The sequence below is a fragment of the Delphinus delphis genome, chromosome 2, assembly GCF_949987515.2.
Source record: "Delphinus delphis chromosome 2, mDelDel1.2, whole genome shotgun sequence".
In the NCBI taxonomy this organism is placed as follows: domain Eukaryota; kingdom Metazoa; phylum Chordata; class Mammalia; order Artiodactyla; family Delphinidae; genus Delphinus; species Delphinus delphis.
In genome coordinates this window covers 119,498,096-119,523,033 of record NC_082684.1, presented here as the reverse complement: position 1 = coordinate 119,523,033, position 24,938 = coordinate 119,498,096, and the positions used below count along the sequence as shown (strand labels likewise).

General features: G+C 43.0%; 1 protein-coding gene across 1 annotated transcript in view; it reads left to right on the top strand.

Annotated features, from left to right (window-relative positions):
• ADAMTS17 (ADAM metallopeptidase with thrombospondin type 1 motif 17) overlaps positions 1-24,938 on the top strand; it is a 346,470-nt gene that overhangs the window by 193,620 nt on the left and 127,912 nt on the right. Inside the window, exons 11-12 of the mRNA XM_060003651.1 lie at positions 21,593-21,694; positions 22,705-22,850. Coding sequence (XP_059859634.1) covers positions 21,593-21,694; positions 22,705-22,850 — 248 coding nt within the window. The remainder of the gene's footprint in view (positions 1-21,592; positions 21,695-22,704; positions 22,851-24,938) is intronic.

Here is a 24,938-nt window from a genome sequence, read left to right as displayed (position 1 = left end):
CCGATCATCCCCAGTGGTCTGCTACGATGTCTGGTGCTCACCATCAGCCTTGACCGTTGAGGCTTGACCATTGAGGCACTCATTCATGTACCATAGGCTGGCCAAGAGGCATCCTGTTTGTCTGTCCCAGCCTTCAGTCACTTAAAGTGCATGATGGCACAGAACTATCAGAGAGGGCGGGTTTCAGAGGGTCGTTTGATGGTGTGGTGACACCAGGAGATCCACGTGCATGGTACCCCAGTAGAGGATGCCGAGCATTCGAGAAGGGTAGACGTGCCCCGGGCACCCAGAATGGAGAAGAGGGAAGCGCCCAGCTGAGTCAGCGGACACACAGTGGCCACTCTGCCCACTGTGGAGTCTTCCCTGGCCAACAGGATTAACTGGGGTGGGAGCTGGACAGAGGCTGCCTCCTCCCAAAGAGCCGCAGCCATTGCCTTCTAGGGGCCAGGCTGTTGCACATCAGTTGGGTGAGGAGAGATAGGAGGAGGGAGGTACCACTACTGGTGGCTCATGATCTTCTAGGCTAGACTCTTTCCATGCACTGTCACATGAAACCCTGACTGCAACCCTTGAGGGCAGGGGCTTTGAACTCCACTTAGCAGATGAGAAAACAGAGGCTGAGAGAGGCTTGGTAATGGACCAAGGTCACTCAGCCAGAAAGGGATGGGCTGAAGACCAAGCCCAGGTGTGACTATTCCTGCAGGAGAAAAGGCAGGCTCCATTCATTCAAAGACAGATTCCAAAGGAGAGAAAGGTAACCTGGTATTTTATTTTCCTTCATTAGCAACTTTTTGTTTGAAGAGGACAGTGAGAGGTCAGCAAAGCATGTTTAGCTCAGCTGTGTTGCCCCTTTCTCCCTAGAAGCTCAAAATACAACTATATAAAGTGAGATCGTTTGTAAGTTAAAATGCAGCTGAACATTTATTCCTACAGCTCACCAAGAACCACAAAATATGCCTTCCTGCTTGCCTTTTCCTTGAGAATTCCACCAGTACCAAAACAAAGTTGACATTTTCCTCCCCAAATCCTAGCAGTGTTACCGACCAGGGTTCTTGGCCTCCTTAATCAATAGAAACTGATCAGAGGCCAGACAAGAAATTCAGGCGAGGCTTTATTGGGGCCCCTGCTACAGCATGGGGGTAGTGAGAACAAGTAACAGGTTCCTTTGCTTGCTGGCTCCCTGAGGTTTCATTATATGGGGTGAGGGTAGGGATGGATCCAGGGGTTGGGCTGGAGGGGTGGCCTAGGTGATTTGACCACCCCTTTGGTGGTGTTGTGTGCAGGGGGCATGTGCAGTATCCTGCTTCTTCTCCCGACACCCTGTTTTTTGCTCCTGGCTCTTCAGAAGTGGCAGTTGATTTGCTTTGGTCTTTTTGTATCTTGCTGTACAGAATTTGCCCCAACTGCGCATGCACATGGTTTGTTTGTTTTTAATTAATTAATTAATTTGGCTGCGCCAGGTCTTAGTTGCTGCATGCGGGATCTTTTAGTTGCGGCATGTGAACTCTTAGTTGCGGCATGTGGGATCTAGTTCCCTAACCAGGGATTGAACCTGGGCCCCCCCACCCCCCGCATTGGGAGCGTGGAGTCTTAGCCACTGGACCATCCGGGAAGTCTGCACGCAGTTATTTTTAGTCCCTTATAGTTTCTTTGTATTTTGTTGCTTGAGGAGACATTTGTCCAGGTGCAAGCACTGCAGCAGAGGGTCCCAGGTCCCAGGTCCCAGCCTGTCTCAGCAGGAGTGACTCCTTAGAGGTGTGGAGGTGCTCAGCTGACTCAGCATCAGCCTTAGCTGGTGGTGATCATCCTGCTTGCAAGGCTGGTGGTGCTTCCTTCAGCACAAATATACCAGTTAGAAAGCAGTAACTTCTCATGCTGGGGAAAATGTCATACTAATATCAACGAGACACTGGTGGATGAGAGAGGCAGTTGCCTGCTGGGACCCAGGACTTGGGGATGCTGCCCTAGCCCTGGGACACCTCGTTGGAATCTCACCCAGGCACCACCCTGTGGGATTCTAAAGCTCGCTTGATTGGTGTTTTGCTCATTTGTGCGCTTATAGGTCTGTTTCAGTTGATGTTCAGCATAACAGGAGGCACACATATGTTGTACTGTTCCTTTCTTCCTCCTGTCCTCATCCCCTTATTCACTCCCTTTCATCTATTCTGTTCCAGTTCTACTTGCCTTCCTCCTCTTCCTCGAACCCACAGGGCACGCTCCTGGTGGGGATGCACTCTGCTTCCTGCTGGCTGTTTCCTCTATTTGGACGGTCCTCTCTCAGTTGTCCACGTGACTGAGCCCCTCATCTTTTTTGAGTCTTCTGTTTGTCTGTTTGTTTGTTCATATGTAACCTCCTCAAGGAAGCCTACCACCCTATTTAAAATTTCCATCAGATAACTCTCCCCTGCCACCTTTGTGGCACCCAGATCTCCTGATCCCCTAAGGGAAAACCCTGCTTTCATAAACTTATCATCTTTTAACCTGCTATATAATTTGCTTGTTTATATGACTATTGTGTTGATAATCTCTCTCTTCTAGATTTTAAATCCTTCAAGGGTAATAATCTTACTTTTCCTCAACAGTGTTTTCCAACTGCCTCAGCCAGTGCCTGGCACATAGTAGATATTCAAGTATGTGTTGCTCTGAAATCCATTCATGACCCTAACAGTAAATTTAAATTCTTATGTGACTTCACCCAACCACTGATGATACTGGACACGTTCACAGGCGAGGGAGGAACCCTTACAGGCCTCCCCGTAAAATGAATTGGCTCTCTAAGCCTGAGTCCACATTTCTCCATCTGGTTCACCAACATACATGTAAGACTCTGTCAAATATCTTGCAAGCGTTCATACAAACCTTTCCTGTGGCTTCCTCCCAAGGCAGTACGAGTCTGATAGTGAGAGACTGCAGCCTGCTTCCTAATGGCTGTGTCTCTCTCTGTGCATTAATTAATACCCTCATTGTTAAAATCTGAGACTCCTGGTGAATTAATACACATAAGGTGCTGAGAACTGGGTCTGTCACAAAGTAAGCACCCAATCATATGAGCTGATGAATGTGTTGCTGTTACCTTTCTGGATAACACTGGCTCCCCACTATGGGGGCACAGAACTAAGCTATCTTTGTACATCTCCAGGATCAGCATTTTTCTATATTGAACTCCTCAGGGCCATGAAAAATTAAACATTATACAAAACTCCAGAGACCTTCAGCGCCAACCAAAATGTCGTGTAATCCAATTGATCTCTATAACCATCATTATTCTTTAATGCCCTTGAGGATTGAAATGGATATCATGTAATGAAATGATCATGGTCCCAATATTGCCTTTAAATTTCTTATCCTGACATCTGCCTTCAGCCAAGATGGAGTATCAGGGACCAGATTTATCTTCCCACCTGAAGCAACGAAGAAATCAGATGAAATATACAGAACAGCAATTTTCAAGACAGTGGCCATCAAGCAAGGAAGGACTGTGATCCTTGGGAGATGTGAAACAAATGAGGTGAACCCTCTGATTGTCCTGGCTTACTGCCTGGGCCGTCTCCAGGCTGTGGCATAGAGAGGGAGGGCTGTGAAGAAGCAGCAGACTTCTTGAGTTGAAGAAACAGAGCCAGGAGTACTGGGGGGCTGAGGCAGCCAGTGTTCACAGAGTAGAGTACCACAGACAAAAGAGCTTTACAAAGAGAGAACCTGAGAAATCTGCACAGGATCTGCACGAATCTTCAGTTTAGTACTGAGAAACACGTGTGTGAGAAAACTACCCAAGGCCAGGAAAAGAACCATCTGAAAATCGTAGAGGGAACAATCTCTGAGGCTCACATGGGCATCAGGTAGTGTACACAGAAGGGTGTTGTATCAGTAGAGTGGCAAAACTAGCCCCACACTAAATGCTGATCTGGTCCCACCCAATAAATCTTAAAAGCAAAATCTGAAAGGATCTAACTGTTTCCAAGTAATTTAGACAAGTCCTAGAACAAAGCTCAGAAACATTTATAGAAATACAAAAACAGCACTCAGCAAAATAAAATTCACAATGTCTAGCATCAAATAAAAAATTATCAGGCCTTCAAAGGAACAGGAAAATACATCCATAATGAGGAGAAAAATCAATCAAAACTGACCTAGAAATGACACAGGTGATAGAATTAGTAGACCACGGCATTAAAACAATAATTATAACCATATTCCAGGTTCAGGAAGGTAGCAAAAAGAAAGATTGAACATGTTAAGTAGAGATATGGAAGATATGGAAAAGATCCTACTGGTATTTCTAGAAATGAAAACTACAATATTTAAGATGAAAGATACCCTGCTTGAGATTTCTGGCAAATGAGAGATTGCAGATGACTGCTGAAGATAAAGCAATTGAAGCTATCCAAAGTGAAATACAACGAGAAAAAAGACTGAAAACAAAGAGAACTGTGGGACTTCAGGTGGCCTAAGACATGTGATTGATGCTCTGAAGGAGGTGAGAGAGGACTAAAATAATATTTAAAGAAGTAATGGCTGACAGTTTTTTCAAATTTGATGAAAATCACAAGCCCACAGGTCCAAGATGCTCAATGAACCCCAAGAAACATGAAGAAATCCAGACCAAAGCTCATCATAATCAAATTGCTTAAAAGTGGTGATGAAGAGAAAATCTTAAAAGAGCCAGAGGAAAAAAGACAAGTTATGTAGAGATAAGCCAAGGTAGGAACGACAACATATTTCTCATTAGAAACAATGCAAGTGAAGAAAGACCATGGAGCAGCATCTTTAAAGCACTGAAAGAATAAAAGCCTGCCACCTTAGAATTCTATACCTTTTTAATAGGAAAAAAAAATTACTACCAACTAGATGCCATGAAAAAGAAGGACAACACTCATAGCCAGGAGTTTTAGGGGAATGAATATCGTGAAGACATTACAACTCCAAAAATCTGGAGGAATTTCTTAAAAACCACACACATGCATGCCAGTTGGGAACGCTGCTGTCTGTGTTCCCAAGCCCTGGCTCCCCCAAGGCTGTGTCCATGAGGAGGACTTCCCTGGCAACCCCCTCAGCTTGCATTCCTGCACCGAGCCTTCGGGGGTAGCTTGGAAAAGCACAGAAACATTAATGAGGCAAGTGGGTTGTGTGTGCGTGCATGTGTGTGAATCTTCTGTCTTAAAACATTTCTAGAACTATAAGCCTATTACAGAAAAGAAAATAATAATGGGGTGTAACACAGTGTGGACACTGCCAAGGGAATGAAACCACAAAACACATTGTTGCTTCAGGAGTTGAACATTTTCTTTTTCTTTTTCTGGAATACAGACCATAAAAATAAGAAGAAAAGAAACTGGATAGATTGTATTTTGAGAAAAATACTAACCACCATGACTACTGGTGGGCAGTTTTCATTTTGCTGCTGCCTCTTATGAGGAACAAAATCTTATCCTTGGTGGAAGGTAGAGGATACGGTCTCAGGGGATCACGTTTCTCATGGACGCATCTTTGTTATTGTGTAAAAGCAGGGGTTCTGAGCTAGGGTCTGCAGATAGATTTCAGAGGATTTGTGAATAGGGATAGGGAAAAGATCACATCCTTATTTTTCTCCAACCTGTAACCAAAATGAGTATTTCCTTCCATTATGAGCGTGGGCAACAAGCCACAGCAGTCTCAGCAGTACCTGTGACTGTCACGTGATTAGGAATCACAGATCCTTTTCATACTGCATGAAAGTTGTAGCAGCTATTTGGAATTATCATTTACACTCATGACTAGTTCAAAATTACGGTCGTTATTAGACCTAGGGCCAGATCTTATATAATGTGTTGACAAGGAAACACATGTGTTACTGTATTAAAAATTTGTATTTTGCATTATATTTGAACTTAATTGTTTTTTTGCTAAACTTATGTATTTTATAATTATTCACTGACCAATATTATTCTGAGAAGGGTTCACAGGCTCCACCATATACTTCAAAGTACAAGGCCAGGTGCTGGTTGCTAGGCAGTGGCCAGTCAGCATTTGCTCCCCAAGGGAAGGGCTGCCTTTCTGTGACTATTCCTCTTCTTTAGGTGGAATTTCCAATACTGAACTTCCTTCTGATTGGGCTTCTGTGTGTGTTCTTCTTTTGGCATTCACAATTCGTAACCATTTTAAGACCAGACAAAATTAAGAGCCACTTCCTTATCCAAGGGTATAGGGTAAATAACTTTGGAAAAACATTACAGTTGCTTTGGGAGCAGCCTAGCTTCAAATATTTCTGCTCTCTCAAACATTTGCATACCAGAGAATGAAGAAAAATTAAGATACAGTCCATTTTCATTTCTAGGGCTCTGGAGATCCCCACACCATCATCATCGCATCTTTCATGTCTGTCTGCAGAATGCGGGTATTGTAAGGCACAAAGCTGTGTGTGGAAATATGAACTACCAAAGGAAAAAAAAAATTGGCATCAATAGCTGGCATTTGTTGCAGAAGTTATTGGCAAATATAGCTGTCTCCTCTTTTAGCCAATGGTAATGTGATGGTTTTAATTCAGTAAAGCATTTCAAGAAAGTCCAAACATTAAAAGTTATAAACATTGGATGGTAAATATTTATTAGAAAGGGGAAATGAACTTTATGCAATTAGCCCAATCCATCTTTTTTTATGATTACAAGTTCCTCCTGTCTACGTCAGCAAAGTCACTTGCAAAGCAAAGTCATTATTTAACAAGACTTAAAGCTATTTAAGCTCAGATATTCTGCCAGGTGAAACAGAGGGTGAGAAGGCCGGAAGTAGTTATTATCAGCTGAGAGGAAGAGTGTGCCATTGCTACCGGAGACAGAAGCAAGAAGTGGGGAGTTAGGGCAACGTTCTGCCAAGGATCATGGCATCACAAAGCCCTCAACCCTTTTCAATATGAAAGAGAAATTTATCTGTCCCCCCTCCTCACCTGGTTCCTAGAGATTCTTAGTTGAAAGGTGCTATGTAATGACCACTCGTCCCTGCATCCTTCCTGCATCTCAGCAAAACATGCCACCATCACTGCTCCAAAGCCCATGCCTGACTGCCCCACAGGGAAAGGAAGGTGCTGGGAAGTGATGCATAACAGCCTCATTGGTTGACTTGAGCAGGGGTGTGCCAATGTGTCATGGCGTGCACAGTGGACTGAGATGTGCATATTATGCTGTTTTTTTAAAAAAATATTGAGCACAGAAGCTATAAGCCAGTTGTTGCAGGAAGGCAACAGTGTCTAGAATGGTAATCAGCATTAGAGGGTCTTATGCATTCTTTTCTACCTAATGTTCGCTCCTTTGCTCTTTTCCATTTATTTCTCCTGGCCTTCAGCACACCATGGAGGTGCTGTCCATATCACACAGTGGTTAAAAAGATGGGTTCTCCAGTCATGCTGCCCAGGGTCATGTCCTGCCTCCATCTCTTGAGCATGTTACGTAGTCTCTCTATGCCTCCGTTTTCTAATCTGCAAAATGGGAAAAATAATTCTACTTACAGAGCATAGAGTTGTTATGAGAGTTAAGTAACAAATGAACTAGAGCACTTAGCACACAGTAGGTGCTCAGTAAACGTTAGCTATATCATTTTTTCCATCAACTCATTTCCTGGAGTCAGTGGTAGAGGAGATGCTGTTTAGCTGACAGTCTCGTTGCCTGGTCCTTTTCTGCATCTGTCCCTGTCTGTCCTCTCCACTCCTCCTGCCACTCTGGGAGCCTGTAACCTCCAGGAATTGCTCTCCAGGGTCCAGCATCTCTCTCTTGGTGTGCTTCCAGTCCCAAGGCTGGGAAGCCTCTTTCTGTCCTTTCCCAAGTCCCAGGGAGACTCTCATGGTCATCTTGATGGATGGAGATCCCTGTGGTGTCCAGGAAGCTCAGGGTGTTGGAATTCCACCTTGGAACCAACAGTATTCTTTTCTCTAATGTTGGTCATTTCTAAACCTGGTGGGTCATTAGAATCTCCTCCAGAGAATGGCAGCAGTGTGTGTGCCTCACTCCGGACCTTCTGTGTTAGAATCTCTGGAGGACGGGCTTCAGCTATTTCTTTTTATTCAGCTTCCCCGGAGATTCTCAGGCTCAGCCTGGTTTGGGAACTTCTGATCTAAATGAAACCTGCCCCTTTAGTGCCAATGTACCTGGCCGGAGGCGGTGGGGTGGGGTGGCTGGTGGAACAGGAGCCTTGCCCTGCTCCTCTCAGAGAGACAGGGCCTGGCTGGACACCAGGTCAAAAGCCGCCTTGCCTGCCTCAGTCTCGGCTTCCTGCCCAGCATCTGCCACCTCTCTCAGAACTGTTGAACTTCGGCAGTACATGGCCCCAATTTTCCGGAAGTGTTTGAACCTTTGCAGTGGACTGCCTCCTCACAGAGCTCTCCAGACTTTGCAAGTTGTGTGTTATCCTTCACTTCTTGCCCACCCTCCTTGCCAGCTGAGTGCCCAGTGCCCCAGCCCTACCCTCACCCAGCAGCACCCACCCCAAGTGTCCCCAGCCAGGTGACAGACTCTGCAACCTTCAGGAACATGGAAGGAGTGACCGGCCTTCCAGAAGTGGGGCTGGCACGCTGGCCTGGGGTAAGGCTTCAAACCACAGTAGGTATGTGTGGAAATTTTGGATGAATAATTTTTCATCCAGCTCTTAGCATTTTATCTCCCTTTTGGCTTATGTTATCAGCAACAGATTTCTGAGGACTTTTACATAACCGTTCCCTTCAGTATTGTCTTGAATCAGAGCTGCTCTCCAAACAGTGCATGAAGAGTGTCAAAATAACCTTGAGAGTACTTAGGAGGGAGACCACCAGGTGAAGAAAACGACAAAGCCTTGAAGGCACGAGCAGTCATGTCTTTGTCCTGGGAAATTCAGACCTTCCCCGCATTTCCATGGTACTCCAAGGAAGGAAGCTCAGCCCAGCCTTATTTGTCATGCAGCACCTTGAGGACTTCTGCGCACGACTTTCAACAAACCTTAAATGTGGCTAGTGACGTAACAGATGCTAGAACCAGGGAGCCATTTTCTTTTCCTTGCTCTTTGGACTGGACCCACGGCTTTCCATTTCATTTAAGCCAAAGATTAAGCTACCCAACAATGCTTGCTGATAAAACACCTTAGGCAGAGGGCACAGAGCAGTCCATTCCACCGCAAATAAGAGACAGGGATGAGCTCTGAGGGCCGGCTGACAGGATGGAAGATCGAAGGTGGGGGGCGGGGGAGTGGGGAGAGGAAATTGGGGACCCATAGGCAGTATAACCAATGGGTAAGAGTGTGTTCTGGGGTCAGGACAGGTTCCAGCCCTGCGGCTTGGGCAGGTCACTTAATTCTATTTCCTCGTCTGCAAAACGTGAGTAGTGATAGTTTCTGTCTCATGAAGTTGTGTGAGTAGTAGTAAGGAATTCTGGTAAAGCTTTTAGCCTGATGCCTGGGCTGGGTAAATGCTTAGAATGTGTCAGCTTTTCTGTGTCTCTGCTGAAGCCTTGCACTGCTTGACATATGAATTTATTTGTTCATTCATTCATTGGTTGATTCACTCAGCATGTCTTCTTTGGGTCTGTACCATGTGCTGCCAGATGTGTGCTAATGAGATGAGGAGGCGATAAGACACAGCTGCTGCCCCCTGGGAGTTCAGGATCGAGGGGTGAGGGTGTGGGAGGTGAGACACATGGGACTGTCAGCCACAGGACCAGTTAGGTTGGAGCACTCTTAGAACCCATCAGGGTTCTTCCTGGTGGGAATGGAGAAAAGGAGGAAAGACTTCACAAGGGTGGGGAAGGATATGGCAGGTGATTTCCTGGCTCTCTGTTAAGATAATTTAGCCCTGGTCCCTTCCCTGGCCTGAGTTCTCTTGAGGGCAGGCAGCAGGTCATGCTTGCTCTCCATGCTCTGTCTCCAGTAGGGGTGAACAGCCTGCAGGGAGGTGGGCCTGGAGCAGGGCCAGCGAGGTCACCGAGTGTCTGTGGGCTATGGGTAGTCAGGTGCAGACAGGGAAAAGTGAAGGGCAGGAGCTAAACAAAGGTGGAGCTGTGTCGTAGGGGTTTTAGTCCTGAAGGGAGTGATGTATGGTTTAAGTCAAGATCTGTGTTTTCAGAAGATTTTGCAAGTGTGTTGAACATGAAAAAGGTTATAGTCAAGAAGACCTTTGAGGAACTATTGCAGCTGTCCAGCTGAAAGAGGAAGAGGATAAAACAAGGCAGTGGCATTGAGCGTGAAAAGAAAGAATTCACTCTGGAAAAGCCACATTTGCCATTTTTAATTTGTCTAATCAATTCTTTGTAAATATGCACTGTGAGCACTAAATAATTACAACAAAGACCATCTCCACCACAGATGGTTGGTTGGTTATCTGTGTGACTTTTCAGAATTATTTTCTGAATAATCAATATATGCCCAAGGTATAAAATCCAAAATTAACCATTTATATGTTTCCTTTTTCATGCTAATATTAGCATGCTACCATACTGATGTGCATCTTGCTTTTTTTTCTTAACAGTACATTTTAGAGTTGTTTAATACAAATGAAAATTGAGTTGCCCCATGTTTGTTTTTTTATTTTTTTACCACAGATTGTGTTATTTTTAAAACTTTTTATTGTGAGGTAATTTTAGACTTAAAGAAGAGTTACAAAAATAGTACAGAAAGTATACACTTTTTACCCAGCTTCCTTCTCTGTTCACATCTTACATTATCAAAGTCAGGAAATTACTGTGGTATGATCTTAACTAACATACATTTCAGATTTCACCAGTTTCCTCACTATTCTCCTTTTTCTGTACCAGGGTCCCATTTTGCATTTAGTTGTCAGGTCTTCTTTGTCTCCTCCAATCTGTGGCAGTTCCCCAGTCTTTCTGGGTCTCTCATGACCTTGACACTTGAAGAGTACCAGTTTGGGTTTGTCTGATGTTTTCTTGGTGCTTGGATTGGCGTTACGCATTATCAAGGAGACCACAGAGATGCCGTGGTCTTATTACTGGTGCTGTTACTCTCAGTCACCTGGTTAAGGTGGTGTCTTGCAGTCTTCTCCACTGTAACTTACTGGTTTTCCTTTTGTTATTACTTTTGAGTTCATCTGCATCCGAGTATCCTGATCCCAGCGCTATTGACATCTGGATCTGGATCATTCTTTGTTGTGGGGTTATTTTGTGCCCAGTAGGATGTTTAGTCTCTACCGGCTATAAGTCAGGAGCATCCCCCTATTTGGGACAACCGAAAAAAGTCTTCAGATGTTGCCAAATTCCTCTGGGGCGGGGTGGAGGGTGTGTGTGCAAAATTGCCCCCAATTGAAAGCCATTAATGTATAAGGTAAATACCTAGAAGTGGGTTAAAGGTCATTTTTGCACATATATATATTTTTGTAATTTTATTCACCTGTAACACAATATGAAATACACAGAAAAGTGCTCAAATCATAAATGTACAGTCACATTCATTGCCCACAAACTGAACACACCAGCATAACCAGCATGAAGAAGTACAGCGTTTCAACAATTCCAGCAGCCCTCCAAAGCCCCCTTCTGTTCACTAACCCCCAGTGATAATTACTATCTTAATTTCTGATCCCACAGATTAGTCTGCCTGTCTTTTAACTTTATGTGAAATCAGGTTCATGCCTCCATTGTTGATAGATGTTGCCAGATTGACCTCCCGCAAAAGCTTATCTGTTTACCATCCCACAAACACCACTTGGAGGTGCCCGATTCCCACACCTTCTCCCAGTCTATCTGAGCTGTGCCAATCTGAACAGTCAAGAAATGAGCCTGTTGCAAGTTGAATGGCATTTCTCTTGTAGTAAGTTTGAGCATTTCTTCATATATTAAAAATATATAAAAAATCAAAGTTGTGTTATCTTTTCTGTGAACTGTCTTCTTAAATCTTTTTTATATTGTATTATTGATTTTTTTTAGTAATTTGTTAGAAGTTTTAATTACTAAGGAAATTGGCTCTTTAGCTGAAATATGAGTTGCAAATGTTCTTTTTTTCCAGTTGATTTGTTTTTTATTTTGTTTATCATATTTTATGTTAGGCAGAAGTGTGCATGTGTGTGTGTGCATGTAAAGTGAAATATATGTCTCTTCTTAAGGCTTCTGGTTTTGTGCCATGTTTAGAAAGGTCTTCCCGCTCCTAAACTGTAAATAAATTGAATTCTTATGGTTTCTTCTAGTACTTTTATGGTTTAATTTTTATGTTTAAATCCTTAATCCAGCAGTCATTTATTTTAGGGTAGGGTGTGAGGTAGGGGTCCAACCTCACTTTCCTTCCAGATGGCTACTCAGGTGGCTCCATACCATTTGTTGAATAATTTAATTCTCCCCATAAATTTGAAATGCCATCTTTATAATATACATTTCTGTATGTCTCATTTTTAAATATATTTTTATATTTTTTTAATATTTCTGGATTTTCCAGTCTGTTCCACTAGTGTAATCATGTACCTCTTAATATTTACATACTGTGGCTTTATAAAATATTTTAATACACTAAACATATGCTTTTTCACAATTGTACTGGCTATTATTTCTTGTTTATTTTTCCATATGGTCTTTAGAATCTGGTTGTTTAATTCTAAATTGCATTGGTATTTTAAATTCCCTTACATTAGTTTATAGATTAACTTAGGGAAAAAAATATAATTTTGTACTTTAAGTCTTTCTACATAGTGTTCCTTTACATCCATTCAAGATGACTTCCCTCCCTGACTCAGGGGAATTTTAAAGTTTTTTTTTTTTTTTTTAATGTAGATCTTACAAGTTTCTTAATATATTTATTCCTATGGAATGTTTTTTTCCTATTTAATGGGTCTTTTATTCCATCTTTGAAATTGGTTGTATTTTGTATTCATAAAGAGCTTTGATTACAGTATCTTAGTTTTATACTTAGCCATCTTACTGAATTCTTTTAGAGATTATAACAGTTGAGTCATTTGGGTTTTCTAGTTATATAACTCCATATTCGCCCCTAATGCTTTCTCTCACCTAAAATAACACTAACAGTTGTGATAATGGACACCTTTTTCTTCTTCCTGACTTTAATAAGAATGCTTCTCATGTTTCCCCATGAGATAGATATTTTATCAAGTTAAGGAAATATCCATTTATTTATATTTTATTTTGTTAAGAGTTTTAATAAGAGATTGTGATTGAATTTTATTAAATGTCTTTTTAGCATCCATGGAACAATCTGGATGATTATTATGGTTTATCCAGTCACTTTTTCCGCCCAAAGAGCCAACTCTTATATTTTTCTATGGTTTTTCTGTTTCCTAAGTAATAAATTTCTCCTTTTATCTTTATTAATTTATTGTTTTCTATAAGAAAATATTGTCCCCTTTCAAACTTCTTGAAATGGACACTTAATTTATTTTCTTCTTGTTTATTGATATGAGTATTTGAGACTCTGAATATTCCTTAAAGCACTCTATTTGTCACGATATCTATGTTTTCACCTTTATTATTTTCTTTATCTGCAACTTTGGTTACGACTTTCCCTTTGACCCAGGAGTTGCTTAAACTGAGATTCTATTGCTTTTACTGCATGCTGTGGATTAAAAGCAAGCCATTTGTTTCATGCCAAGGGGAAAGTGCTACACAGGGCATGAATATCAGGAGACAGGGATATTGAGACTGTCTCCTATCACTAAGTCAGGGAACTCTTTATTCTACATGGTATATCTTCTACATCAGCTAGTTTCTTCTCAAATGTTGCCTCTGTCCCATTCTTTCTATTCTCTTTTTCCAGGACTATGATTAGACACATCCATCAGTATTTCTCACTCTGTCTATCATATCTCTTAACCCACTTTTTTTATTTCCCTCCTCCTTTTCTCTCCATGCTGCATTCTGTATAATTTCTTTATATCTATTTCCTAGTCACTAAATCTCTCTTTCAGTGGTGCCAAAAACCATTGATTTTCTTCAACAATTATATATTTGATTTTTTAAAGTTCTTTCTAGTTTTTTTTCCAAATTTGCCTGATCATATTCAATAGTATCTTGCTGCTAGCTTGTTTATGTGATCTCATCTTCTATTTTTTAAGACATTTTATAGAGTTATTGTATATTCAGTATCTGATAACTCTATTATCAAAACACTATGAGAATTTAAATCTTTTTCTTGTTGTTTCTGCCATCTGTCACTCATGTTTCCACGCTTGATTGTGAGTTTACATTTTATTGATGATAACCATGAAATTCTGAGAGCCTGAGTGGTGATTGCTTTTCTTCAGGGAGAATTTGTATTTATCTCAATGAAAGCCAGGAGATGCCACCAATCCTTCTAGGACTGGTAAACAGTCTTCCAGATTCCCTGGTCTAATCTGGGTGTCTCAGGTAGAGCTTGTGACCTTGCCACCAGCCCAAAACTTATTCTGCCAGCTCTAGTTTCAAGATCAGTGCTGGCCCTCAGGGAAATGCACCCCTTGTATGTGCTTAGCACAGATTGGAATATGTTTGTAAGTAGGTATAAATATAGCCATGTGTGTATTTTGTATTTGCTTCCTTGAATAGTTCTTTTTACTTCTGATGAGCTCAGCAATAAGAATTGTGTTTTATTACAACACCTCACTATTTGTATAGTGGAGGAGCAGCCCAGCCTCCCTCAGGGTATCTATTCTGACATTTGCCAGAAGCAAAAGTGCCTCAGGCACACTTCTCTTTAGAGTTCTACTGTTTCCTAACTCCGTGAACATGATGAAATGAATGCATTTCCACCTCCAAGCCTTCCTTTCCATTCCCTCCACCACTCAATTTTATTCTTTTTCTTAGTGGTTAACATTTTACCTTTAAAATTTCTTATGTCTCAGTTATGTTTATCTGTTATGTTTTCTCCTCCCCCAGCTAGAAAAGATGACAAAATTGGGATATATGGACAATCTCCTATTGCCCCCACCCCACTGCACCTTCTTTTCCAGGCTGTTCTTATCAATATTATTTCTGCCTCACCTGGGGTGTATCATCTGCATTCTGTTCTCCAGCTTCAACCCTCCATTGTTTTTGTTCGATGCTTTGATGAGTGCTCACTTCCAATCCTTTTATCATGGGTTTTCCATCCATTTCTTTGTTGACAGAAGTTCATCCTTTAGTATTTTCTCCAAAAGAGGATTTAACTCTTTATATGTTCAAAAATGTTTTTCTGTTACCTAAATACTTGAGCAACAGTTCAGTTGCTAGTAACTTCCTGGGTCACATTTTGTTTCCTTGTATCTTTCTAAACATTACTGCCTTCTGGCAGTGAATGCTGCTGTAGAGAAATGTGCTTGTAGCTTAATATCTTTTCCCATCATCCGTGACCTGGTCTCTTTTTGGGGGGGAGGGGGCGGTGGGCTGGCTGCCTTAAATATCTTTTTGCTTTATCTGAGATCCAGTAACTTCATTGGGACATGCCTCTGTGTTCATCATTCTTTGTCTTTTTCCCTGGAACAGAGCTTTGCTTTTCAATCTGAGTCTGAGATCTTCTTTCATTTCAGGATAGGTCTTGAATTTATATTCAAATACCTCTCCTGTTACATTACTTTAGTTCTCTTCTTTAGGAGTCCCATACTTCTTACCCGGCTTGGGGTCCTTGACCTCCACAATCATCTGCCTCCTCACTGGAAAAGTGGAAAAATAGAGAAAGTCCATCCTGCCTGCTTCCTACTTATGCTTATGTCAGCTCTCCTTTATGTGTCTTCCATATCTGTCATTTCCTCTTAATTGTTTTGAATTATTCATTTCTATTTTTATTGTATTCACTTTTTCTCAATCATCAACTCCATGTACCTCCCTGTGTGTTCAGTAGTGTGTCTTTTCTTTATGCTGCTTTCACTTTAGTTATCATTGGTCATCTGATTTTATTTTCTGTTACATTTCTTGATCAAGTTCTAATAGCTCATATTTTATCTCCTTTGACATGACTGTCTTTTCCCTTAGTTCTTGTGTATTAGCTTTTTGCAAATGCAAAAGAAAAGACACAATTACTGTGTTTTTAAAACATTAATAGTACTATGCTTGCACATTATTTTTAGCCATTCCATGATCATATTGTCTGATGAGTATTCTTCATCTGCTTTCTCCCTCCTGTTTTTTCTCCCTTTTTTATTTACAGTATCTTAGTATAGATCCTGTACTGCTTCTTTTCTACTATTGTTCACCTCTGAGTTACTCTTGGACCAGCTATTTATAGGATGTTCACGTCAGGGAGAAGGAGGGCTGCTTCCAGGCTATCAGAAACTCTCCTTATGAGAGGGGTGTGTGTGTGTGTGTGTGTGTGTGTGTGTGTCCCAACTTACAGAGACTGCTCACCATGCAGAGTCTCTCTCCTGTTTGAGGTATGACTTCCTGCACGTATGTTTTATCCTTATATTTCCTTGTGAAGCTCTGATTTCCCTCCTTTTACCTTGTGATAAGTTGAGTCCAGATAACCTTACATCACTGTCTAAGCATTTATTTACTTATTTAATAGTTTTATTGAATTATAACATGCATACAGAAAAGTACATAAATCCCTAAGTTTAGAGCTTGATCAGTTTTTATAAAGTGAATGCACCTACGTAGGCACCACATGGGTCAAGAACCAGAATATGAACCTTGATAAGTAAACTCCCAGTCCTGTGTTTCTGACTCAGCTCAGGGCCCTTGGTGTCCACAAACATCTGCCTCCTCGTTGGAAAAGTGGGAAATATACAAACAGCTCATGCAGCTCAATATCAAAAAAAACAAACAACCCAATCGAAAGGGCAGAAGATCTAAATAGATATTTCTCCAAAGAAGACACACAGATGGCCAAAAAGTACATGAAAAGATGCTCAACATCACTATTATTATTTGAGAAATGCAAATCAAAACTACAATGAGTTATCACCTCACACCGGTCAGAATGGCCATCATTAAGAAATCTACAAGCAATAAATGCTGAAGAGAGTGTGGAGAAAAGGGAACCCTCCTACACTGTTGGTGGGAATGTAAATTAGTATAACCATTATGGAGAACAGTCTGGAGATTCCTTAAACAACTAAATATAGAACTACCATATGATCCAGCAATCCCACTCCAGGTCATATATCCGGAGAAAACCATAATTCGAAAAAATACATGCACCCCAATATTCACTGCAGCACTGTTTACAATAGCCAAGTCATGGAAGCAACCTAAATGTCCATTGTCAGAGGAATGGATAAAGAAGATATATATATATATACACACACACACAATGGAATATTACTCAGCCATAAAAAGAACAAAATAGGGACTTCTCTGGTGGCGCAGTGGTTAAGAATCTGCCTGTCAAGGCAGGGGACACGGGTTCGATCCCTGCTCCGGGAAGATCCCACATGCCATGGAGCAAGTAAGCCTGTGTGCCACAACTACTGAAGCCCACGCGCCTAGAGCCCGTGCTCTGAAACAAAGAGAAGCCACCACAATGAGAAGCCCGCGCACTGCAACAAAGAGTAGCCCCCACTCGACGCAACTAGAGAAAGCCCGCGTGCAGCAACGAAGACCCAACACAACAACAACAAAAATGAACAAAATAATGCCATTTGCAGCAACATGGATGGGCCTAGAGATTGTCATACTGAATGAAGTCAGACAGAGAAAGACAAATATCATATGATATAGCTTATGTGTAGAATCTAAAAAAAAAAAAATGGTACAAGTGAACTTATTTACAAAACAGAAATACAGTCACAGGTGTAGAAAATAAACTTATGGTTACTGGGGGGGATAGGGGGGTGGATAAATTGGGAGATTGGGATTGATATATACAGACTACTATATATAAAATATGTAACTAATAAGGATCTACTGTATAGCACAGGGAATGCTACTCAGTACTCTGTAATGACCTATATGGGAAAAGAATCTGAAAAAGAGTAGCTATATGTATATGTATAACTGATTCACTTTACCGTACACCTGACACTAACACAACATTGTAAATCAACTATACTCCAATAAAAAAATTTTTTAAAAGAAAGAAAATACTGCACATTTTGGTTCTAATTTAACAGTACACACTCAACTGGGGAAACCCAAAGAATTTCACCTATGGTCACTAATAAAGGCATGAGTCCAAGTATTGCCACTCTCTCTGCCTGCATCTTGCCTTGGCCTCCCTGAGTGAGCCCTTAGACTTGCTCTAATTATTGCAGGACCTATGAGTAATAAACTCATCTACTTCAAAAAAAGAAAAAACAAAAAGTGGGAAAAAATAGAGAAAGCCCTGCCTCCCAGGGCTTTCATGAGCCTCAGGATGACAGACGTCAGAGCACTTTGTCCTTTGTAAAGCGTGACGTGAATGCCAGCTATCCATCTAGAAGTCATCACAGTGACAAGCATTGGTGTGGTCCACCCCATTTGTTCAGCTGTGAAAATGAATCACAGAAAGGCAGTTGCTTGGCTTGGGCGCACAGAGCAATGCTGGTGGCCAAGCTGAGGTCAGAGGCTACAGCTTTACAGTCACCTTTTCTGCTCATCCTCGTCTGTTTTTAAACTGACTTCCAACACTGTAGTTTTCTCTTACTCATTTTTGAACTTCATATACATGGAGTCGTATAGTATCCCATTGTTCTAATAGACCATAATTTACCTGTTCTGCTGTTGGTAGGTACTTGGGTTGTTTCCATCTTGGGAACTAATACAAATACTGTGGCTGTGAACATTCTTGACAATGTTTTTGGTGAACGTACACACACATTTCTGTTTGATAAAAACCTAGGAGTGGAATTGCTGGTATTGCATTTCTTCAGCTTTAGTAAGTACTGTCAAAGAGTTTTCCAAAGTTGTGGAACTAAGAATCTCATCATCAGTTTATGAGACACTTGGTATTCTTACATCCTTGCTGACACTTGGTATTCTCCATCTCTTTCGTTCTAGCCATTTTGGTCAGTGTGAAGAGGTAGCTGGTTGGTTTTGTTTGTTTGTTTCTATTTTTTAGCTGGTTGGTTTTAATTTGCTTTTCTCTGATGACTAATGAAACTGAGCATCTTTTCATGTTTTCTGGCCATCCTGTATGTTTATATATCCTTTTATGTGAAATGTTTGTTCAAATCTTTTGCCCATTCTTCTATTGGGTCTTTTTCTTGATTGATCAGTAGGAGTTTTAGGGGGTTGTTTTATATATATTCTGGATACAAATCTTTGTTGGTTCTGTGCCTTACAAATCTCTCTCCCATTGCAAACATCTCTCACTTTCTTACAGTTGTCTTTGATAAACAGAAGTCCTTCATTTTGGGACTTCCTAGTGGTCCAGTGGTTAAGAATCCGCCTGCCAATGCAGGGGATACAGGTTAAATCCCTGGTCCGGGAAGATCCCCCATACCGCAGGGCAACTAAGCCCGTGCATCACAACTACTGAGCCAGTGCTCTAGAGCACACGAGCTGCAACTACTGAGCCCGTGCGCCACAACTAATGAAGCCCGCTCACTCTGGGGCCTGTGTGCCGAAACTACAGAGCCCGTGTGCTGCAACTACTGAAGCCTGCGCACCTAGACCCCGTGCTCTACTATGAGAGAAGCCACCGTGATGAGAAGCCTGCGCACTGCAACAAAGAGTAGCCCCTGCTCGCCGCAGCCAGAGAAAAGCCTGCATGCAGCAATGAAGACCCAGCGCAGCCAAAAAAAAAAAAAGTTCTTCATTTTAACATTTCCCTACTCCAGCTCATTTTAATATTTAATATTAAATAGTATGATTAATAGTATAATTAGTATAATAGTATAATAAATAGTATAATTCATAAATTTTTTTCCTTTATGGCTAGTACTTTTTTTGTTCTGTTTAAGAAATCTTTGCCTGAACTCATTCTCCTTTTCTTTGATGATTAGAAAAGTTACGAGAAAACACTGTCTATAAAGCTCACACACCACTGTCTTCCTCTCTCTCCTAAGGGGCAATTAGGTCTCCTAATCCTAAACACTCCTACCCCATAAATTCACCTCCTGGGCCCGCCTTGTCTCATGAATACGTGTCCACACACTGACACCATGCTCTGGAAGAGCTCTTAGGTCAAAGTGCATGAAATCACACACTTAACAAGGTGCCGTTGGTCTTTATGGGGACCAGCTGGTGCTGTGCTCCAGCCACTCATCCTGTTACCACTCCATTGAGAGGCGGACAATAATGGGAATGTGGAGGCTTTTCTGAACCCAAATGTGCAAAATTCCACTCGACTCATCAACTTCTTTAGGGGCACAGAGCAGCTCTGACATACTTGAAAAATGAAAAAGGGCTGTGGGCTGTTCTGAGCTCATTGTCAAGCCTGCGGTTCTGCTTTCCCTCCCTTTGCGCCTTTGTTTCTGTCCCTTCAACATCTAAACATTTTCCAACTTTGGACAGCACAGTTGCGCGTCTCCTCTGCGCAGATGTTCGCGATTACTTGGAACAGCCGGCCTCTATACTGAGTCCTCACACCCTCACGAGCCCCGCAGGGACTGCCCTGAGCTGTACGTGGGGACCCTGCCTGAGGTGTACCCTCCGGTCCACGGCCGCGCCCTGGAGGATGGAGCCTTCAGGCATTGTCGCCATGATTGGGTCTGGCATCCTGGAAGCACTGCATCTTTCAAAGAGCCTTAAGTACATCTGTTCTCAATTTTTAGACCACAAGGCGAGGATTTGGGTGCAAGGAGTTTATCTGGGAAGTGATCCCAGGAAGCACTGTGAGGGGGCAGGGAAATGAGGGGCGATCAAGCAAGGTGCACTGGTGGGCAGACAACAGACCACCCCTGGGACCTTGCCAGATGTGTGGACCTTGCCTCAGAGCCATTCCACCCAGGGACGGGTGTCCAGCTCCCATCCCTTGTGTTTAAGGGTTGCTCCGTGGCCAGAGAACAGCTTCTAACAGGCAGATCAGGGAAGCAGCAGGACATGTGGGGGGACGGTGTCTGCCCTGAGTCCTGCAGGGGAGACCGAGGCAGATGGGGAGGACACCAGCCATATCTGCTTCAGTTATTTTGATAAAGTGTCTCATTCTGAGTACTTTACCCATGTCCAAGTTTCCCATTAATACAAATGGGAAAATGGGAGCCTGTGTTTTTAAATGCTTTTTCTTGTTTTAGTAGAATTATTTTAATTGTATATTCGTGGATGGTAAGAAACTCTCTAGGTGAAATAGTATAAGAAATCACAGGTGGCTCAGCGGAGCTAGCAAGCAGGTGACCTCAGGGAGGATTGAAGTTTGCCTCTTTAACCCCAGGGCAGCCCTGAGCCTACATCACCTGTTGGGTTCTCACTCCTGAGGCCGCATAGCAGCTGCACCAGCCTCAGCTCCAGAGCGAGCCCGCCCTGAGGAGGCTTGGTTGCTGAGGTTCTTTTCCCATGCGCTCTGTAGGACCAGTGGGAATCTGCTTTGTACCTTCCTACATTGAATGTATCTGCTTGTTAAGGGCTCCCAGGCCCCAGCCTGCATCGGATGCTAGTGCAGGAACTGCTGAGCTCAACCTCCAGGAGGTGAGCCCTCCTAGGAGTAAATGCATGGAATTTTGTTGAGCTAAATGAACTAGTTGAAATGATGCATCTATTTTTTTTGATATCCAGATACATGACCCTCCTTCTTCCCCTCATGTTTCAAATCCCAAATCCAAACCGGTCAGGGAGTCCCACCTTCCGGCCCCATTGTGACCTGTGTGCGGAGTTCTCGGCAGTCATGTTCCTTCCCTTGTCAGCAGCATCTGATGTGCGCTGGACTGTGGTGCCTGGTGGAAGGAGATACATCCTGCAAAACCAAACTGGACCCTCCCCTGGATGGCACAGAGTGTGGGGCAGACAAGGTAACCCAGCTTCTCACTGCCCCCAGCAGGCAACCCCATATCCCCTGCACATTGGCACCTCTTCTGAAAGGTGGTCCGCACTGCACTCAGGAGCCCCTGAAGCACCCCCGGGCCACCCCAGAAATTCCATGGAGCCCACTTAAGGCACAGAGGGATATGTTCAGCTCTCTCCTGTTTTTCTTATACAGGAATCATTTATTCAATATTTTTATTAAATTAACTCCTTTTGTCACATGAGTGAATTTACTTAAAACTTTTATATCAGTAGACCGTAAATGGAAAAACAGGATCACTTGCCGTGCAGAAAAGGCTGTCGTAAGATGATTTTAATGAGAACAATACTAGCGGTTAAGAGCGCCAGTCTTCAGCCTGATCTTCATTAACAGGAGAGACTGGCAAGTGTTAGGAGAGGTGTTCAGGACCAGCAGCCACAGCCTAAGGCTTTCTCTCTAGTCTTATTGTACGAACTGAAAGAGTTGCTGTGATCAGGACCATTAAGTCACATCTCCTGCCCCAGGGTTTGTGCCACACACGTTGGGAAATTATTTTCAAGGATTGGCTTTCTCTTATCCTCAGAAAGAGCCGAGGTTCTCCCACGTGGCACCAGCTGTATCATCTCCAAGCACCAATCCCAACCCTGAAGTTCAGAACTACAGAGCCAGGAAATACTGCCTTTCAGAAAGAGACTCACATTAAACAGTTTGCAGAAGATAGGTTTCTCCATGAGCCATGTGAATTCATCCTTTTTCTGGGAATTTAGAGAACCTCCACTGAACACATTCACGTGGAAGTTTAGGGCAAAATCCAAACCCCAGAGCCATAGCAGTGTCAGGTTGGATATGGAAGGAATGTCACCAATGTCACCAGAGTTAGCAAACTTACACACCCCGAAATAGTCTACTTCTGTGTAAATTAACAAAAATTGGGTTTCGGAGGCGTGGTGTTTTCTCACATGGAGGGGATCTCAGTTTTCAGTGAGTAAGCAGGTTTGCTGCCCTGCTGTGTTTCAGTGGTGCCGCGCGGGGGAGTGTGTGAACAAGACGCCCATCCCGGAGCACGTGGATGGAGACTGGAGCCTGTGGGGCAGCTGGAGCATGTGCAGCCGCACGTGTGGCACGGGAGCCCGCTTCCGGCAGAGGAAATGTGACAACCCTCCGTAAGTCCCCCTGACCAGCCTTCTCCAGGGTGCGTGGATCGGGGTTTCCAAACTGCAGCTCGCATTGCCTTGCAGAGCAGGGTCTGTCTCCCGCTGCTGATTTGAGCTGAAGGAAAGTGAACTTGAACCGAAGGTTCAGGTTGCCAGGCATTGTGTGCATCAGATGGCATCTCAGCTCAAACAGAACTCTCTCTGTAACAGAGATGCAGTAAGTCCTGTGGGGAGCTGGCTACCCTTCCTTGCGTGGGCCCTGGTAGAACCGTTTCTCATCCAGCTGGAAGAGAATCCCTCCCGGCCTGCTTCCTGGCTGCCTTAGACAAGGGTTATCCCAGGGAAGCTGGCAGACCTTCCGAAAAGTGAGGCTGACCTTCAAATTGGTTATGCTAATCTGGGAGCAGCCTGGCTGTTGATAAGTTGCAAAGCATTTGTGGGTTCCACTCTTTTGTATCCAAATATCTTTCACCTGTCCTGTTAGAACTGTTTGACAGAAAATAGTTTTTTAGTTTTGTTTCCTCATAGGCTTCCTTTTATTGACTATGATGATGCCATAATCCTTGTTCACCTCTACACATTTGTTCCAAAAAACTCAGGGCTAGATCTTATGCTTAACTCTAATAATTCCTTTATCACAGGTTTATTTTTTCTCCTTTTCTCTTGAAATTTCCCATTTTAAATATTTCTTTAAATTATCTGTTTTACATCTTGTGTGCCATCACATTAATTTTTGAAAATGAGCAAGTTATAAATTATGACTGAAAGGAAATGGTGTATATCTACAATTAAATCGTATTGATGAATAATTAGCAAACCTCTCCTGTATTTAAAAATTCTAATGTCCAATGTGTATCCCAAACCAATTAAATCACAAACTCTGCAGGTGGGGCCGAGGAATCAGATGTGCCAAATCTCTCTGGGCGACTCCAACGACCAGCCAAGGTTGAGAACCTCCAGATTAAAGGAAAACTTACGCTCACAGTTTAGTCAATGTCAGGAACACTGTATTTTCTGGTAGTGCTGTAAGCATTGGCATTATGTATTGTCTTATTAAAACTTTTCCCTCCAGCACCCAGCAGAGTGCCTGACAGATAGTAGGTAGGTATTTAATCTTTTAGAAGTGAATTCTTAATTAAAAGCATAGGTGGTATATTAGGATTTTCCAGAGAGGCAGAACCAATAGCCATATACGTATGATTTATTATTGGCTCACATGGTTATGGAGGCTGAGCAATTCCGTGATCTGCCACATGCAAGCTGAAGGCCCAGGTATAATTCAGTCTGAGTCTGAAGGCCTGAGGACCAGGGGAGCCCATGATGTAAATCCCAGTCCAAGGGCAGGAGAAGATGAGAGGAGACATTGCAGCCCAAACAGTGAGGCCTCCTTCTGCCTTTTGTTCTAATCAGGCCCTCAGTGGATTGGGTGATGCCCACCCACACTGGGGAGGGCAACTGCTCTAGGAGTCCACTAATCCAAATGCTAATCTCATCTGGAAACACCCTCACAAACACCCCCAGGGAGAATTTTTAGTCTCGGCATCCCATGGCCAGTCAAGTTGGTACATAAAATTTGCCATCATAGATGGGTAGATGATTAGAAAACCTATTTAGCTAAGTGGTGAGAGGTTAATAGTGGCTTCAGTTTTTCCATTTCTCTGTGATGATGTTAAAATAGTTCCACCTCTCGCCCAAAGAAGAGAGCTCTGGGTTTGGAATCATGGTTTGGAGATTTGGGCCTGGTTTGGTTGGTTATTGGTCGTGTGACCTCAAGGAAGACCCTTCTCTCTCTGGGCCTCAGCTTCCTCCTTTACAGGGAGCTGGCATGGTATAGTAGGAAGAGCCAGGCTTCAAAGCCAGAACAGACAAGGCTTCAAATCCCAGGGCCACTTTTTTTTTTTTTTTTTTTTGCAGTACACGGGCCTCTCACTGCTGTGGCCTCTCCCATTGTGGAGCACAGGCTCCAGACGCGCAGGCTCAGTGGCCATGGCTCACAGGCCTAGCCGCTCCACGGCATGTGGGATCTTCCTGGACCGGGGCACGAACCCGTGTCCCCTGCATCGGCAGGCAGAATCCCAACCACTGCGCCACCAGGGA